General features: G+C 46.6%; 1 protein-coding gene across 3 annotated transcripts in view; it reads left to right on the plus strand.

Moving 5' to 3' along the window:
- Positions 1-16,788, plus strand: part of LOC8042160 (protein Aster-B) — a 121,786-nt gene that overhangs the window by 82,617 nt on the left and 22,381 nt on the right. For 2 of the 3 annotated variants that reach the window (XM_040502836.2, XM_040502838.2), the window contains 5 exons: positions 1,336-1,512; positions 3,312-3,518; positions 8,200-8,350; positions 12,245-12,391; positions 13,178-13,296. In XM_040502836.2, coding sequence (XP_040358770.1) covers positions 1,336-1,512; positions 3,312-3,518; positions 8,200-8,350; positions 12,245-12,391; positions 13,178-13,296 — 801 coding nt within the window. Of the gene's footprint in view, positions 1-1,335; positions 1,519-3,311; positions 3,519-8,199; positions 8,351-12,244; positions 12,392-13,177; positions 13,297-16,788 lie in introns of all 3 variants that reach the window. The other variant, XM_040502837.1, reaches the window with a different exon arrangement.

Genomic DNA, 16,788 nt, shown 5'->3' on the forward strand with positions numbered 1-16,788 from the left:
TGTAAAGGACGCTATCCGCCGTCGGTGTCCTCCGCGGTGGCCGTTGCAGCTGTCGACTCGACACGGTCCATATGTAGCTCGCAGCATCATCTTCTGATCGGAGCTTTTCGCAGTTAACAAGAAGTGGCTCCGATCTTGCAAAGGGCTTGCAGGGAAGCCTTGACTGTTTTCTGCAGGCACGATAGACATGTGCCCATAACGGCCCGCATTATCCTTTTTTTTGTGTGTGTTACTCTTTCGGAGTCCAGATATGACGAAGAAGCAGATACAGAGAAGTGATTTCAAATTTCAGTTGACTTCGTTATAACCGATCTAGACAGTAATTATCTGCAGTTCTTCAGTAAATATGCTAACAAAAGACAACAAATCTGAAACCAATATCGCAGCAAAAGTAGTTTTTCACAGAGACTTGTGTGGATCTAGTTTCATTTAGCCTTTCCAATAGTAATATTTTTTTAATGTTTTGTTAATCAGTACTTACATAGTTTACATACTTTGAGGGTATGTTGGCAAAAGAAATCAAGTAAATGGCTGTTCAAACAGGACACTTAAAGAACGCGTGAAGCGACACTTCTCCACCATATAAAGTACTGCGTTCCGCTTCTGTCCGTTTTTTTTTTTTGCCGGGGGGAAAGCTTCCTTCCGCCAAAATACGCTTGTGACCTTCACGGAGGCCTAGAGTATGCTCATCACGTGGGTCCGGATAACCACACATGCACGCTCTGTTGGCTGTCAGTCAATCGCTCAAGGCCTCTGCTGCTTTTCAAGTGTAACCCCAAAAACTGGAAAGGGAACAATGCAAGGGCGCGGCAGAACAGATAGACAGGCACCGTCGTCACAAAAAAGCGGAGGAGGCCAGGAAGAAAGCTGTGGTGGTTGCCAGGGTGACCTCCAAGTAGAAGACGGGCGACCAGACTTCAACTTCAACCTCATTTGGCGCAGATGTGTCCCTTTACGCATTCTGAAGTATCCCGTTTGGACACCCCTTAATTCAGATCAATGGTGAAATTGTGGCAAGTATATTATGCTGCATGAAACAGGATTACATCTAGAAAGCTCGGCATTTCTCGGATAATGTTTGCGTTGTGGTCCTGGATTAATGAGTCATGAAGACTGTAAAGGCTGAGCTATTACTTTATAGCAGTACCAACATGTGAGCGACTTGCTCGAGACAACCTATATAGCAGCTTCGGCAAACTTTCCAGAACTGAAACCCCCAAAGTTGACACACATGTACTTGAGCCAAACACCATAAGTTTGTCATAATTGAAAACTCTGGGCAGTGGGTGCACGCTTCAGGACTGAGGGACGTGCAATGAGAGCCGGTGACTGCAGGTGGTGATCCGCTGCCGGGACGTGACGAGCATGACCAAGGAGAAGACTGCCCGAGTGATCCCGAATGCAGTGCAAGTGTGCACAGACCACGAGAAGCACTTCTTCACGTCCTTTGGGGCCAGGGACAAGACCTACCTGATGCTCTTCCGCATCTGGCAGAATGCACTCATGGAGCAGGTGAGGGTATGGAAAAGCCATAATACCGCATGCACACACCCTTCCGTAGGTGCAGAGACCGTTGAAGCTTCCATTAAAAAGCCTCCCGCTTGATTCGAGCTGGCCTAACGGTCGAGCCCTCCCGGCCCCAGTGCTCTAAACCAGGGGTTTTCAAACTGGGTTCCGGGGAACACAGGGGTTCCACGAGCTGGTCTCATTGGTTCCGTGAACACCCAAATTGCAACCCCCTCCCCTCAAACCCCCTACGCCGCAGGCTGCACGGCAGGACCATGCAAAGCGCCTACATCTCACTTTGTACTGACATCGCGATTGATATGGTGGGGATATATGGGAAGCAACACAAGCAAATTTGCCTACAATTGTGCATCTGTTGCTTCTCGGTCGGCAAATATGGGGGGGAGGGGGGGGGGGGGGGGGGGGGCAGGGGTTCTGCGATAGTTTTTGAGGCTTCCTGGGGTTCCGTGAGACCAAAAAGTTTGAGAACCCCTGCTCTAAACGATGCTATCTTGACAGGAAGTGGTGTCCCAAGGAAACCACCATAGTGCAAACACTGACTGAATCTACTTAAAAAGCAGCTTGATTGTCACTGTCTGCAATGCGGAGTGCAGAGCTTTGTTATTTTAAGTGCTCGTTGGAATGGCTCGCTAGCTTTTTTTGTCTTTGGTTTTTTGGAACCTGGGTTCCTAAGCTGGATGGCGGGACTAAAGGACCGGGACATTGCCGCTCGCCTATCTAGGGAACGCCGACGAATGTGCCACATGCAGCGCTGATCAATCATGGCAAGTGGCAACGTCCCGGTCCCTCGGTCCCGCCGTCCAGCTTAGAGCCCTTGATGTCCAATTTCTGAAGCATTGCGCCTCTTTAGCAGTATGATCCACTGTAGAAAATGGTTTCTTGCTTCGATAAAGTAAGGGCAAGATAATTGAGCCCTCAGAGGACAACATATTTCCTCAAACTATAGACCCTTTTTGAAATTCAATGCCGTCTGGTGGCTCATAACAGCAGTTTAATTTTTGCCATACCAATGGAATTTATGAACTTGTATTTTATCGGGCACTGTCACTTTTGCAAGTCAACGGCAGGCAAGGAAGTGTTCACTAGCTGTGCTGTTCTTGATCACTTTCATTTTCAACGGTGACAAAGATACAGCCATTGTCAGAACGAAGCTCCAAGCACATAGATGCCTCGATAAAATTGTATACACCAAAGAGCTTGAGAGCCAATTGTGAGCCGCCCACAGATTGACTGAATCTGAGTTGGAAAAGAACACTTATGAAGCTCTTGTGTTCGATTTCTGTGTCGCATCATATTATCCCCTCGAATGTATAGGCCTTGCATTATGTGCTTAGAAGCATCTTCGAGGTCCTTCTTCATCAGTCCCTATAAGGCCGCCGTTAGTATGGCACAGATGCCATTCCTCAAATATGATAGTGATCAAAGTAGCCAGACTGAATTTTGGAAAGGTCTTTTATTGATTTGAACTTTTTCCAACCTGATGTTGTCAATACTGCTAATTTTCTAGACCTTTGTTTTATGTTGTCGCAGAAAGTGCAGCCTGTGTGATATTGTTTCTGATCTTGTAACAATCTTGAAAAAGATTAGCAGAAGAGAAAAAAAAATATCTAGCAAGTGTGTCAAAACTGGTATGGCACTTTCCTAAAGGGCCCCATTTAGAGTGCTTCGGACCTTCTTGTCTATCGTCCTCAAGGACGGTTAATCTGTCTTGTCGTATATCGTCCTCGAGGACGGTTAATCGAGGGCAATAGCGTGCCTGAGGGCCTTTCTCTTGGCTGTGCCAGCCCATGTCGACGCAGGAGCTCTGGCAGTGGGTCCACTACAGCTACGGCGACGAGCTGGGGCTGACAAGCGACGACGACGATTATGTGGCACCCCCTTACTTGGAGGACGAGCCCCGTGGCACCAGGGGCACTGCCCGCCTGGTCTGCCTGCCCGGCATCGACAAGGTGGGGGTCGAGGAGCCATTGGGGCCCGGCTGCAACCCCTTTGTGAGTGCCCAGGAATAACTTCTGTCGCTCATCTGTTCAGTGGCCTTTACGTTATTTGCTGCCATATTGAAATTCAGCTGGCTGCAGGTTTGTGTGAAATAGGTTTATGTCTACCTGTCCCTATAAATTTTGGTTTTTCATCTCTTCATTGGTTTTCTCCAGGGTATTTTAAAGTGGTAGCTTATAGGGCCAACCAACCTCAGGAGCTGCACAAGCACGAAATATGTAGGTCGGTTAGTTTGTAACTGCTAAACAATCTTGGGAAAAAAATGGTAACCGGTACCATGAATTAAGCTCTTGTCACCAGCGTGGAAGATTGAGTGCGCTGCTGACTGAGCTACGGACCCAGCACACAGGAACGGAAGGAGCAGAAGCAGGTGGTGTGCGAAAGTGTGTTGAGCGAAGAGGGGTAAAAAGGGGCAAGAAAGAGAGGAGCAGAAACAGGTGGTGTAGAAAGAGCGCACAGAACGAGGAGGAGTGGAAAGGGAAGAAAAGCAGGCTTCCCTTCTCTTGGTGACCCAGAAAATTCAGCACAAAGGCTTTGTGTCTGTGTTGTGCTGAAGGAAGCACGTGCAGTATCATGAAGAGACAATGGTGTGACATAATTTGTTTCCATACAAAACCCTGCCCTAGGCACCACCTGAACTAAGAGTGCCACCCACCCCAAGCACTGAAAGACTAAGGGTCTTCCTGCCCTAGGCACCACCCGAACTGAGATCACCACCCACCTTTAAAGCTACCGCATTTATACCTATTTAACAGAATGACCAAACATGCAGCCAATTTTTTTTAATGTTATCGTGTCGGCTTGCAGCCTACCTGCTAGTGTCCATGGGAATCCACAGTAAAACTGCAGAAGGCATGAGATGTGTGGAATTTGCATTAGTGCATGTGCACCAAAAGCGCTGTTCAAACCTAAGACATAAAAAGTAAAAATTGCAAATCTGGGTCGGGTTTTGATTAAAGTCTGTAAATGCTAGTCTGATGCAAATAATAAAATTGGTACAGTCAAATCTCAATATAACGAATTTGAAGGGACCACCCGAAATCATTCGTTATTCTGAAATATCGTTAAAGTGAAAATCTTGTAGATTAGCGCCAATAATTATATTGGAGAGAAGGGACGGCCTACCTCAGCTCTATAGCAACGGTACACTCGGAGATAGTAATCTCCAACCAATAAATACACACGGTTGAAGACGCAGCATTTATTTGAAGAAATCGGTGATCTTTTTTTGCTGTGTGGAGCACAAACGGCGCAAGACAAACGACTCTACATCGTCCACATTCTTGTATAGCGCCTCGGGCACACTGGTAGAAGCCTCAAGGTAGGCGCGCAGCTTCCCGATAGCGCTCAGGACATCGGAGTTTGAGACAGAGTCGTCAGGGCGATCAGCGATTTCCACCTCCGCGTCTTCATCGCTGGCATCCTCTGGCTCGCGAACGCTGCCCACAATGTCCTCGGTTGTCAGCTCCGCCGCCGTCCACGCTGCCGTGTCGCACTGGACGTAATCATCGAACGTCACCGAAGGTGCTACGGCGAGCTTTCCTTGTGCCTCTTCCCACAACTCGCTTGCGTCGTCGTCGTCTTCCTGGCACTCGAGAGCTTGCGGATGGGCTGGCGTCTTCAGTAGACCTGCCTTCCTCCAGCAGTTTTGAATGGTGGTCGGCTTGACGTTCCACCACGATCCGGTAAGCATTTCCGCCGCCTGCTTGACGTTTATTGATGTTGGCTGGTTCATTCGAAGGTTAATCAGCAGCCGCTGAACAAGGCGCCTTCGAAATTCCGTTTGGACGCTCTTGATAATTCCTTGGTCCAGAGGCTGCAGCAATGAAGTGCAATTCGGGGGCAAGAACTCCAGACACACATTCGTGAAGCGAACGTTCACAAGATGCGCCGAGCAGTTATCTACGATCATGAGGATTTTCCTGTCCTCCTTCCTCATTTGGCTGTCAACGTTGAAAAGCCACTCGGAAAAGAGATAGCGCGTCATCCAAGCACGGCTATTCGCTCGGTAGTCACAGGGCAGCGACACTACATTTTTCATGCAGCGAGGCTTTAAATACTTTCCGATGACCAGAGGCTTGAATTTCTTCGTTCCAGTTGCATTACAGGCAAACAGCACGGATATGCGAACTTTCGACTTCTTCCCACCTTTGCACTTGTTGCCCTTAAAATGCACCGTTTTCTCCGGAAGGAGCTGATAAAAGCACGCGGTCTCGTCGGCGTTGAAAATATCCTCCTCCGAGTACGACTCGACGATTTCTTGAAAGTGGCCGTTCGTCCATGCAGCTACGCCCTCCGCGTCCGCCGCCTTTCCTTCTCCAGAGGCCGTCTGCCACGTAATTCCGTTTCTCTGACGGAAACGGTAGAGCCATCCAGCACTTGCTTCAAAACCGGTGACTTCAAGCACTACGGCGAATTCCCGGGCTTTTTCTTGAAGCAGTGGGCCCGACACTGGCACATCTTGCAATCGGGCATCCTTGAACCACGTCAAGACTGCTTGATCCACGACTTGAAAATTACCAAGTCGCAGCCGTTTCCTGCTCGGAGCAAGCTGAGACCCCCGGTGCAGAGCCGTATATTGGGAGAGTTTGGCCAGTGGGTGTGGCGACGAAGGCGCCGGAGAGGAGAAAAGTAAATGAAAGGGACGAGAGTGCCGAAGGAGCGAGAGAGAAAGAAGGGAGCAGAGAGGAGAAGACCGCCATTTTTTCGCAACGCTGTCGGAGACTGGTCGGAGAAGAGCACTGCTGAGGCTATGCGTCGTCTGCTACGCTTCTTTTTCGCCTGAATAAAAGTTTGTGGGCATACGCCGAAAAACTTCATTTATTAGCTTTTTAACCCACCGAGGAATAACAGTATATCATTTTCTTGCCAGAGCCAGCGATATAAAAGGAAATAATCGAGATTTAGATGCCGATCCCATTAATTCTGCCGGGAGCATGAACGAAAATGGCGGCTCTCCCCGCTCAGCTGGAAGCAGCCGGGAGTTCACGCGCATGCGCTCATGCCTCTCGCGCTGCGCCGCGTGCTGATTGGCTCACTCGGGAGGACAGCGTTACGGCGGCGAGATCATAGACTGACCAAACTCTCCCCATATACGGCTCTGCCCCGGTGAAGCTTGGTAATCTTCGCACAATCTTTCAAGATGGTCGCGATGGTCGACGGCGCCACTCCAAGATCCTTGCTGATGTCGACCTGCTTTTTTCCTGCATCAATGTCCCGAAGAATGCTGACTTTCTCTTGTAACGAAAACTGCTTCCGCTTCCTTTTGGGGGCGACAGCTGAATTCATCGTCCGTTCAATCGTTCAATGGCCAAACTGACCTGCGGCGGCCGACAACGACCAAGGCTTCGGTTCCCCGAGAACACAAAGAAGCGGTACTCTCCTTGGCCTCCTCGGGCTAGGCCAAGTGCGCATTCCACCCGCGCCCCGATGTTTGATGATGATGATACTCGTCAACTATAAAAGCCGCCTAGCGGCGAAACCCGTACTGAGTATCGCCCGCATCCCGCTAAACTTTTCGCTTCCCTTTTTGCGGTGGATGCAAATTCGCAGTAATGAGGTGTTTATCTTATGCGACAGCGATAAAATTGCATTCGTTATTCTGAATTATTCGGTATTTTGAAATTCGTAGTAATGAAACATTTTTGCATTGAAACTATAGGCCTTTGGAAGGGGATTTTCGAAATATTCGTAATTCTGAAAAAATTGTTAATCTGATGTTCGTTGTAACGAGATTTGACTGTATCCGCGCGGGGTTCTAACAATAGTTTAAAAATAGGCCGCAGATTTTCCTGTGTTTGTTTATAGGGTAATCGATCGGCTGATGTTTTTCAGTGTTTATTTATTTTTAATATATTGATGTAGTTCAGTAATCTACTTCGTAGAGACATTAACAAGTGTTGTTATTGGTAAAAAAACGAATTAAAAACTGTGATGCTAATGTAAGAGGGGAGGGTTTTGACAAAAACAGTCCTAGCTGGCACTACAATTTCAAGAAATCAGCCTCTTTCGGTTCGAATAGATTTTTTGTATTTTTGACACCAAGGATGTTTACCAATGTTTTTTGGTTTTATCCGATTTTGCATTTCTGACATAGACAAGTGTTTATTGGTGGTTTTAGTGAAAACTGGGAAGTTTATGGCCTAGTTCTAAAAGGGGTTATTGTGAATAGAGTTTGTTGTATTCATGTTCTTATGCAGGGTTCGAATCTCCTTTTTCTGGACTGTTTTCAACTCCTAACCTGGACAGATTTTTTTCCAATTTGGGTGTATATTCTCGCTTGTTCCAGACCTTGTGCCATTTTCACATTATCCTGTGTTCACCAGCCTCACCTGGTGTAACTTTTCCGCTTAGGAACGTGCATCTGGGTCAGCATCACTGGTCGAGAGGGGAACTTGTATCTCAATGTGGCATGCTTAAACATTGTGTAGAAAAAATATTGTTGATGGTGCACATAAAAGTGGCAAATCTAGATTGCAATAATGATTTGTAAATATTCAATGTTTTAGTAAGAAACAAGCATTGTTTTAGACCAGCATCAAGTTTCCATTCAGGACGCTCAGAAGTAATCGCTTTTGTTGATCAACTTTCGTTGGCATGTCTTCCTTGGGCCTGTTCTCAAGAAAAGGTTTCTGGGCCTAGCACGAATGTTCCCGCCTTTTGTGTGGTTGACAGGAGGCCCTTCAGAGGGAAGTTGACTGTCTGGAGGAGAATGACCAGTCGGGAGACGGGGAGCCCCCCATCTTTGTCACTCCTCGAGAACCCAAACTGCACCACTCAGACCTGCCCACGGACCTGAGTGATACCACGGAGTTTGAGGGAGACTGTAAGTCCGAGGCCACCTCTGTACAACTGGGAAGGGAATTTACTCCGACGTTTGTTTTGAAATTTCATTTTACAGTGAAGCTGTTTCTGGCTAGGGTTCCGTAGGTTTTTTGTGTGCAGTGACTAAAACTCTACGCTCGCACCGCCGCAAACTCGCCCTTTCTTGGTAAAAGATATAAAGTAAATAAATTAAATAAAGTGTCGATGAACGCACGTGCAAGATGCCGTTTGTTTTAAGCTTTTGCTTTAGAACAGTTACTGCTGCGGACGCCGGCACGTACGGCACGTGGAACACCATTCCCTGCATTCTCCTCGATACCTGGGTAATTTAGCAATACGGTCGCTGACCGATTTTTTGGACGCCGATTTCTTTGACAAGTTTGATTATTCAGACGTTTTCGCCGAACCGTCACTTACCCCATAGAGTTAATGAATAACATTGACTGAAATTTCGGACGTTGTAAATCTGATTGCTCGATATTTCGATCACAATTTGCGTGATTTCCTCAGTTTACAGCCACAAAACAGCCGCTGCAATAGCGCCACGAGGTTAGTCGTCACCATTTTGGTTTTTTTGATTTTGCCCTGTAGCCTCGATACCACGTCATACGCAATAAACAAGCTGGGTTGAGGCTATGCTATAGTCGGGTTTTCTGGTTCCACTATAGCCAACTTGGCCACTATCTGCCCATTCTTATGGTTCTTCTAGTTCTTCTTATGGTCCGTGTTTTTCAAGTGTGGCCGCGAGAAGTCTGTCGTTCTTGCGGTTTTTCAGCACAAAGGTTTTTTTACCTATAGGCTTAGTAGTGAAGCGAGCTTGGTGGACTAAACATTGTCTCCAAATAGTGCCAAACGGCGCCAGCTTCAACTTTGCTGTTTGTGCCAACGAAGGCGCCAACAAAGTGCAGCGCTGTGGTCAATCATCAAACAGATCAACAAACAAGTGAAAAGTGAACAATATAAAGTGGAAGTTGCACAAGAGCTTAAAATTGATATCAAGCAAGTGAAAAGTGGCTAATATGCGCGGAAATTTAATATTTTTGGGGGGCTGAAATTGAGTTTTCGAACCGCATGATTATTTGGACAATTCCGGGGTCCCCTCAGAGTCTGAAAAGTCGGTTGGTGACCGTAGGTCTATTCAGTAGATTAGTTATCAATAGAGACTATTTTCCAGATCAGTAGACTCTCAAGTAGATTATAAAGGTTTCTCAAAGATTCGCCGCTGTGCGACCCGCGTCTGGCATGTCTGCGCTTGCACCGCCCTCTCTTTGTCGTCGTTCCAAGTGCTTGCGTGCCTATAGTCGGTTACAAGTCAAGAAGGTAGGAGAAGCTCCTCCCACAAGTGTGATGCGCCCGTTTCAAATCTCTCCGCAGTCGAAAGAAGAGTTCACTGGAAATGCTCCTAGTTCCGCTTCAATGGATCCCCACTTGTCTCCGATCCCACTTTTTAAGAAAGCGACCTTTGTATTCATCGGAGAGGGAACCGAGCCCCTGAAAGCAGCCTTTGTATCCATCGGGGGGGAAGCTAATCCTCGAAAGTCGTATTTGTTTCCGTCGGTGGGGGAGAACTCTAATCTCCCTCTCGTGCCTTCCACAATGCTAAGTCAAAGTCGAAAGATAAAGCAAATATGTACAGAAAGGCAAGACCCTCCTCGCGCGTTGTCCGTGACGTCACGGAAACGGTGGGACGCTATTGGATGCAAAGGTGGCGGAGGGATATCCGATTCCCTTTGAGGGGCATTTGCCGCTACCTTCTTAACCCGTAACTGACTATAGTTTCCTCTCCTTCCACTAAAAAACAACATTTCCGGCGTTTTTTTAATGGGAAGGCATTAACTGTCTCATGGATCGAACCGGCATTATCAACTTTTGAAGCCACGTGCCAAACAACACCTAAATTTTTCTGTCCCAATAGAATAAAGACTGTAGTCTATGGCAGCAATTTGATGAATAGGCTCCCATTGGCTGGCACATGTCATAGTTTCAAGGAACGAGGCTCCCATTGGCTGGTGCGCGTCATAGTTTCAAGGAATGCCACCCCAAAGCACTGCGGGCCCCGTGCCGGTAAAAGGAACACAGTGGTGCGCACTCCGCCACTTGTGCTCCTCTCAACGCCGACGAACATGGCGGCGCCTCCAGCATCTACATTTTCGGCAGCCGCAACCTCGGCAATAGCGAAACCTGCTTGTCCGCACAAGTACACGGCAGACAGACTAAGGCAGCGGAATAATGCAGCGCAATGAGCAAGGAGGCAAGCAGCGAAATCCATCATTGTTGTCTCCGAATGCTCGGCGGGCAGAATGAGCACTGGCACAATGCGCTAGGTGACAGAACAAAGCCTTTCAAAAGCGTGAGGCACAAGTAGATTGCGATTCGAAGCGTCCCAGACGGCAAGAGGACGAGGCCCTTCGACAATGCAAGGCGGAAGCAATACGTCGCAGGCGACTTGCTTTCGCATTCACAACTTATAAGTGTCTAGGTGTCTTTAAATTACTTTTTACAGCGAAGCTGTTATGCATTAAGATCTGGGAAAAATGCGTCCGTGGATGTTGACAGAAAACTCTTCATTGGTCGTGGCAAGTATGAATAAGTAAATAATAAAGCGATGTAGATGCTAGGAGATGCTGCTATGTTTGTCGGCGTTGAGAGGAGCCGAAGCGTCCGAGCACGCACCACTGTGTTCCTTTTATCGGCACGGGGCCCACAGTGCCCTGGGCAACCAGCGTGAGTCAGCCTTCCTTGGCATTATTAAATAGTGAGGTCCTGATCCCTTGTTATCATCTCTAGGCATCCTCCTCGAGGTCGTCCTAGGGGTAGTCCGAGAGGTCGTCCTAGACATCGTCCTCTAGGCATCGTCCTCAACGTCGTCCTAGAAGTCGTCCTTGAGGTTGTCCTAGATGTCGTCCTCGAGGTCGTCCCGAAGTGGTCCTTGAGATCATTCGTGAGGTCGTCTAGAAGTCGCCCTTGAGGTCGTCCTAAATGTTATTCTTTAGGCGTCGTCCTAGAGGTTGTCCTTGAGGTCGTCCTAGACATCGTCCTGTAGGTCGTCCTAGAAGTCATCCTTGAGGTCATTCTAGAAGTCATCCTTGAGGTCGTCCTAGACATCGTCCTCTAGGCGTCATTTTTGAGGTTGTCCAAGAAGTCGTCCTTGAGGTCGTCCCACCATAGTACAGCTTTGCTGGTCTTCCTTCTTCACCAAAGTGGAAAGGCTGAAAGTTTTCGTTAAAAGCGGACTCGTATTGCATTGCGGGTATGCAAACGGTGACGGGGAATTGAAATTGGATTGTTATACCTGTTATTTTGCTATTTCAGGGTTCGCTATAAGAGGGCTGTACAGTATTTTAATCGGAGTCATATGATGCATGATGTGGAGCTCTAGGCATGGCTTAAATTGGAGCACTAGGCATGGCTTAAATTTACATGTGCTGCTTATTTGCTATTCATGGCACTAGAATAATTTTGAAGAGAGCTCTGACATATTGTTTTTGGTGAATGCCATTTCATTAAATGTTTTAGCAAATACTAATCATTTCAACAAACAGTCCCTTCATTCAATAACATTTTAGTGTTCATTATATGTCATTGTTTTGCTTGTACTTTATAGTGAAAGCCTTCATAGCCTAAACTACTGCCACTGATGTCAGTATTCCGGGAGGCGCTCGCTGTGCATGCATAATTATGTTCCTTTAAGCGCACACAACATGATCAAGCAGTCAGCCTTTTTCATTGCTTTGTCGGCACTTCACCCAGAGTTATGAGGTTCAAACACAACCTAAAAAAAAAAAAATTGAAACTGTGATGTTACTGATGCACTCACTGTGAACATGTGCCGTGCCAGTATTTTATTTTTATTCATTATTGAGTAGGATGGGTCTAATCAAAGTCCATGTTACAGCATCGGAGTGCCCATGTCCGGCTCCCTCGCACGAGGGCAAGGAGATGCTGAACCTGGTGCTGTCCATGTCGGTGGACCAACTATTCAGCCTCTTGTTCACAGGGTCACGTTTCTTCCATGACCTCCTCACCTCCAGAAAGACCTACGGTGAGCACAGTGTAATGCCTCGGCTTGTTCAGAGGCCAATTCATTCAGGCCCATCAGCATCAACATGCGACCATGCCCATATCATTTTAGAACTTTAAACAGTAGTGTTACTGTTTAAAGTGCTGAAATTAATTATTTATGGTTGCATGTTGATGCTGATTGGTTAGCTGAATTATAGTTGGCTAAGGTGGGTATAGTCGACTAAGCTTGCAAAACTCTCGGCCACTTTGAGTGAGAGCCTAGAAACACCGCTTTCCCTTTTCTCAAAGGGTTTTTTTTTATGAAGAAGTTAAGAATCTCCCATTCTTTCTGAAGAGTGGTGATGCTTCAATGCATGATTTAGCTACACTTAAATTTGGCTCAAAGTGAAGAAACACCTTACTAAAAGTAGAGCCATTTGAGAGAAGTCAGAGGCTCAAGCAACTATCAGAGGTAATACGGGGAATTCCAGGGTTCCCGGTAGTCCGAGCTGAGAAGCCATTTTCAAGATATTCAGCAAAGAATGGCGCAAAAAAACTTGGGACAAGTAAAATAGAGACGAGACGAGCAGTAACTTACTGAAGGGTGCTGAGGAAGAGAAGTTTAACTGCCAGTCCTTGCCAAAGAAACAGAGAATGTTCAGTTATAACGTAAGGCTGCTTCAGTAAATAATGTAACCAGAATTCTGTGCTTGGTGGACTAGGAGTGTTGTTTGGAAAGCTATTCCAGGCGGAAAACTGAAACCTCGGTCCTGTGAATCTACTGATTCATGTGACTGACTGGAAACATTGTTTTCATCTTCGCTAGATGTGACAGAGAGTAACTGGCAACCCTGTCCCGAGACGGGCCACAAGCTACGGCAGCTGACATACACTGTGACACTGAATCATGCCATGGCAAAGGCTGCACACTCAACCGAGACCCAGGTGAGTGTCCTGCCGATTTCACGATGACTGTGAATGCTTCAAGAGAACTGAATGGCCTTAGAGAAATTTATCCATTATATATATATAATTTATACTAACGTGTTAGCATTGCTAACACGTTAGTAGCAAGTACTTTTACAGATGTTGTGAGAAAAGTTGGTAATGCTCTACAAGTAACGAAACTTTCTTGTAAAGTCGCCGACCAATTTTTTGGACTTCACAGTGGCTGTAGAAATGTCCGAATAATAGAGCAGCCCGAAAAATTGGCAGATTAAAAAACTTTTCTTTATTACGTCTAAGTGGGCTTAAAAAGCCGCCAATAGGTTATGCCTCCACTTGCGTTCGGCCACTTTCTATTAGCTTGAGAATCTTTGCCTTCTTTTCTAGCGTTACGGTCGAGTATTTTCCGCGCTTCATAGCGACACTTCGCAGCGGTGGAAGAGCAGGTGAGGCCATGATGTCTAAACCAGCATAGTCCGAAAACATGATTCACCGAGACTAGATGAGTGGCGCAAGTCCATGAGTGCAGAATGGCAAATGAACAAAGCAAAATTGTAACAATAATGATAATGACGCTCAAAGAGAAAAAAAAGCCGCAGCGTAGCGTGACTTAGCGGTAGGATTTAGTAGTACTCAATTAGCGCTGCCAAACCAAGCCAATTTATGAGCAGCCAACATAAAATCTAAAATGGTGGCTTGTCTGTGGTGTTTCCCGCTGATTGCTTGTGACGATTTGTCTGAAAAATTTAGCTTTCAGACTTCAAGCTGCCAGAAACATTGGTCGTGAACATGCACTATTTCTATCGGGCAGGTCACGATGTCTCCTTTAGGCCCCAAATATTGAACAAATCTGAACTATCAGCATCCAAAAAATTGGTCGGCGACTGTAGTATGAATCTTCTGGGAAAAACTGCTGCTATAATATTTTCGAAGGTGACCCGCTCCTGAAAGATAGCCCGCCCCTACCCTATGTCCAGTTCTTCATCCTCAAGGAACTTCAGAAGGGCGACTATCTTTAGAATTGCATTACTTGGGCTCTGACCATTTTTGTGTCAGACTAAGCAATAGAGTTGAACCTCTTTATAACAAACACTAGCTGATATGGTGAATTATCGGATATAGCAAGCTAATCACGAAGTTTGGTTGATCATGCTTTTTTTGGATAGAAGTTCTAGTTATGTAACAAAACCGAAACTGTGAGATCTGACACGCTACCGGTTATAGCAAAGTAATTCCTGTTTTTGTTACATCACGAAATACTATGAGTTACCAAAAAGTAGAAAAAATACAAAAAGTAATTTAAAGTCGAAAAATTTCGAAAGTTAAGATTGCATGATGTGCAAAAATGCGCGTTTCGGGAGGTAGCGCCACCTTTGAACCAAGTGGATAACAGCGGGGGTGCCGCTGCTGGCCTCTATGCGCGGCATCAAGAACCAGTGCAGACTGAAGCTAACCACCGATCCGCTACTCGTAGCAGCTGCAAATGACGACGAAGCAGAACACAGTCTCTCTGAAGACAAAAGTGAAGGTTTTGAGGGCGACAGACAGCGGTCAAAAGAAAAAAGACTTCACTGTGGACTTCAAGCTTGCACCAACCATGATATCTGCCACCCTGAGTGCAAGGAAAAATATTGAAGACTGCTATGCAAATAACACCGTCAAGATTGACAGAAAGTATCTTAGACCTTGCCTATACCATTGTTTCTCGTGTTGTAAATTAATATTGTCTATTCCTATCTATTTTTTTAATGCTGCTTAGTGCGGGCCCGATTGCGGGAGCGTTTGTGTCAATTTTTGTGTGTACTTTTATATAATGAATATCGCATATAGCGAACAAATTTTTGCTTGCAATGCTAGTTCGTTATAACGAGATTCAATACAGTCTAAGCTCAATACAACAGACCTGGTTACAACAGACATTCGGATAGAACATATCATTTTATTAAGTTCAGTTGGTTTTCCTCTACAGTGCAATCCACTTATAACAATATTAATGATGTCCGAAAATCTTATCGTTATAACCGATTATCGTTGTATCTGAACTGCGCCTCTAAAGGTCCGAAATATTACCCTCCTTGCTCCCCGATGCCAAAGGGTACTCACCAGCATCGAGTCGATTAGGTTGTGAAAGATGAGCCATGAAACATTATATTTTCTGCTTCTCGGAGACTTCAATAAGTACAGAATGAAATATGCTACGCATGCTTTAAAAAGTCAGAGATTTCCGTTTGCTTGCACGGAAGCCGCAGCTTGACGATCGCGGTTTGCATCACATCGAGTTGTTGTGCGTACGCTGGCGACAGTCCTTTCGACTGAACAAAACCGATCAGCCAATGAATCGCGAGCAGGGCACCTTGTAGAGGGCTTCTTCAATGTCGCTGTACAAAGGGTCCCGCACTCGCTTCCGATGGTCGGCATGGCCGCCAGTCCCAGCGTTCTTGACGGCGTCACCTGCTTTGAGTATGGTCGATATGGTCGACTGCGACAGCTCATACTTTTTGACAAGACTCCCCACCTTGAAACCCTGACGCTAATCTTGCAGAATTTGTTGTTTGACGTCGACAGAGATCGCTTTACGTTTTGTTGAAGCCACCCTGCGCCGGTGGCAATCAGTTCGTCGAACGACGTTTCATGGACAAATCATTTCGTCGACACTGCGATGTTTCATCGACAGATCGTTTCGTGGAAACAAGCACCCGCTCGTTTCATCGACAGATGTTGCGACGTTTCGTCGACAGCTCGCTCTCCGAGCTGCTGGCTGCAGCCAGCTCAACCAGCTCAACCTGCACCTCCTCGCGACCTCTACGCCTGCGCGGCGTGCGGCCTTGTGTTGGATGGATGGATGGATTAAAGATGGCCGACCGGGCCAAGTATGGCGAACCAGTGCGCAGCCATCTTGCCTCACCGACAATTAACTTTTTCGGCATTTTTTTTTTTTTGGGGGGGGGGGGGGGGGGGGGGAAGAGGGGAGAGGGGGAGGGGGCACCGATCGCATTGATTTCGGAACTTACGATTTGTATGGTTTCGCTCGTGTCTTTGCCCGAACCTTTGGGGAAGCGTTGTCAAAGCCGGGTAATTTTGTTCTCGACCACTCTCCTTTCTCAAATTAGATTCTGAAAACATTCAACATGATGCGCTGCTCTTGAGGGCTACGCTTTTGGCAGCACACGTGATCGAGGTGTCTGCATGTCATCGAATGCAACCCTTTGCGGGCTGGCCGCCGGCACTCCGACTGTTTTGAAAAAAGTGGCAGGATCGTTCCCAGAGCAAGTGTATCTTTCCGCGCGTCGCGTATTTTGGTAAAATCCTCAAGAGCCACCTGAACATAGCATAGATAGCCCACACGTCAAAACACTGAAGCTCTTAAAAGAATTTAATGAAAAAACTAGGCCTGTTTGCGGTGCACACAGCCTTTCTACCGTTGAAAATGGCATAAAATCGGTTTTTAATCGAATTGGCATCTGATCTTAACCGCAAGCAATAAACTTTGAA

The sequence above is a fragment of the Ixodes scapularis genome, unplaced genomic scaffold, assembly GCF_016920785.2.
Source record: "Ixodes scapularis isolate PalLabHiFi unplaced genomic scaffold, ASM1692078v2 PGA_scaffold0__279_contigs__length_252992795, whole genome shotgun sequence".
NCBI lineage: Eukaryota > Metazoa > Arthropoda > Arachnida > Ixodida > Ixodidae > Ixodes > Ixodes scapularis.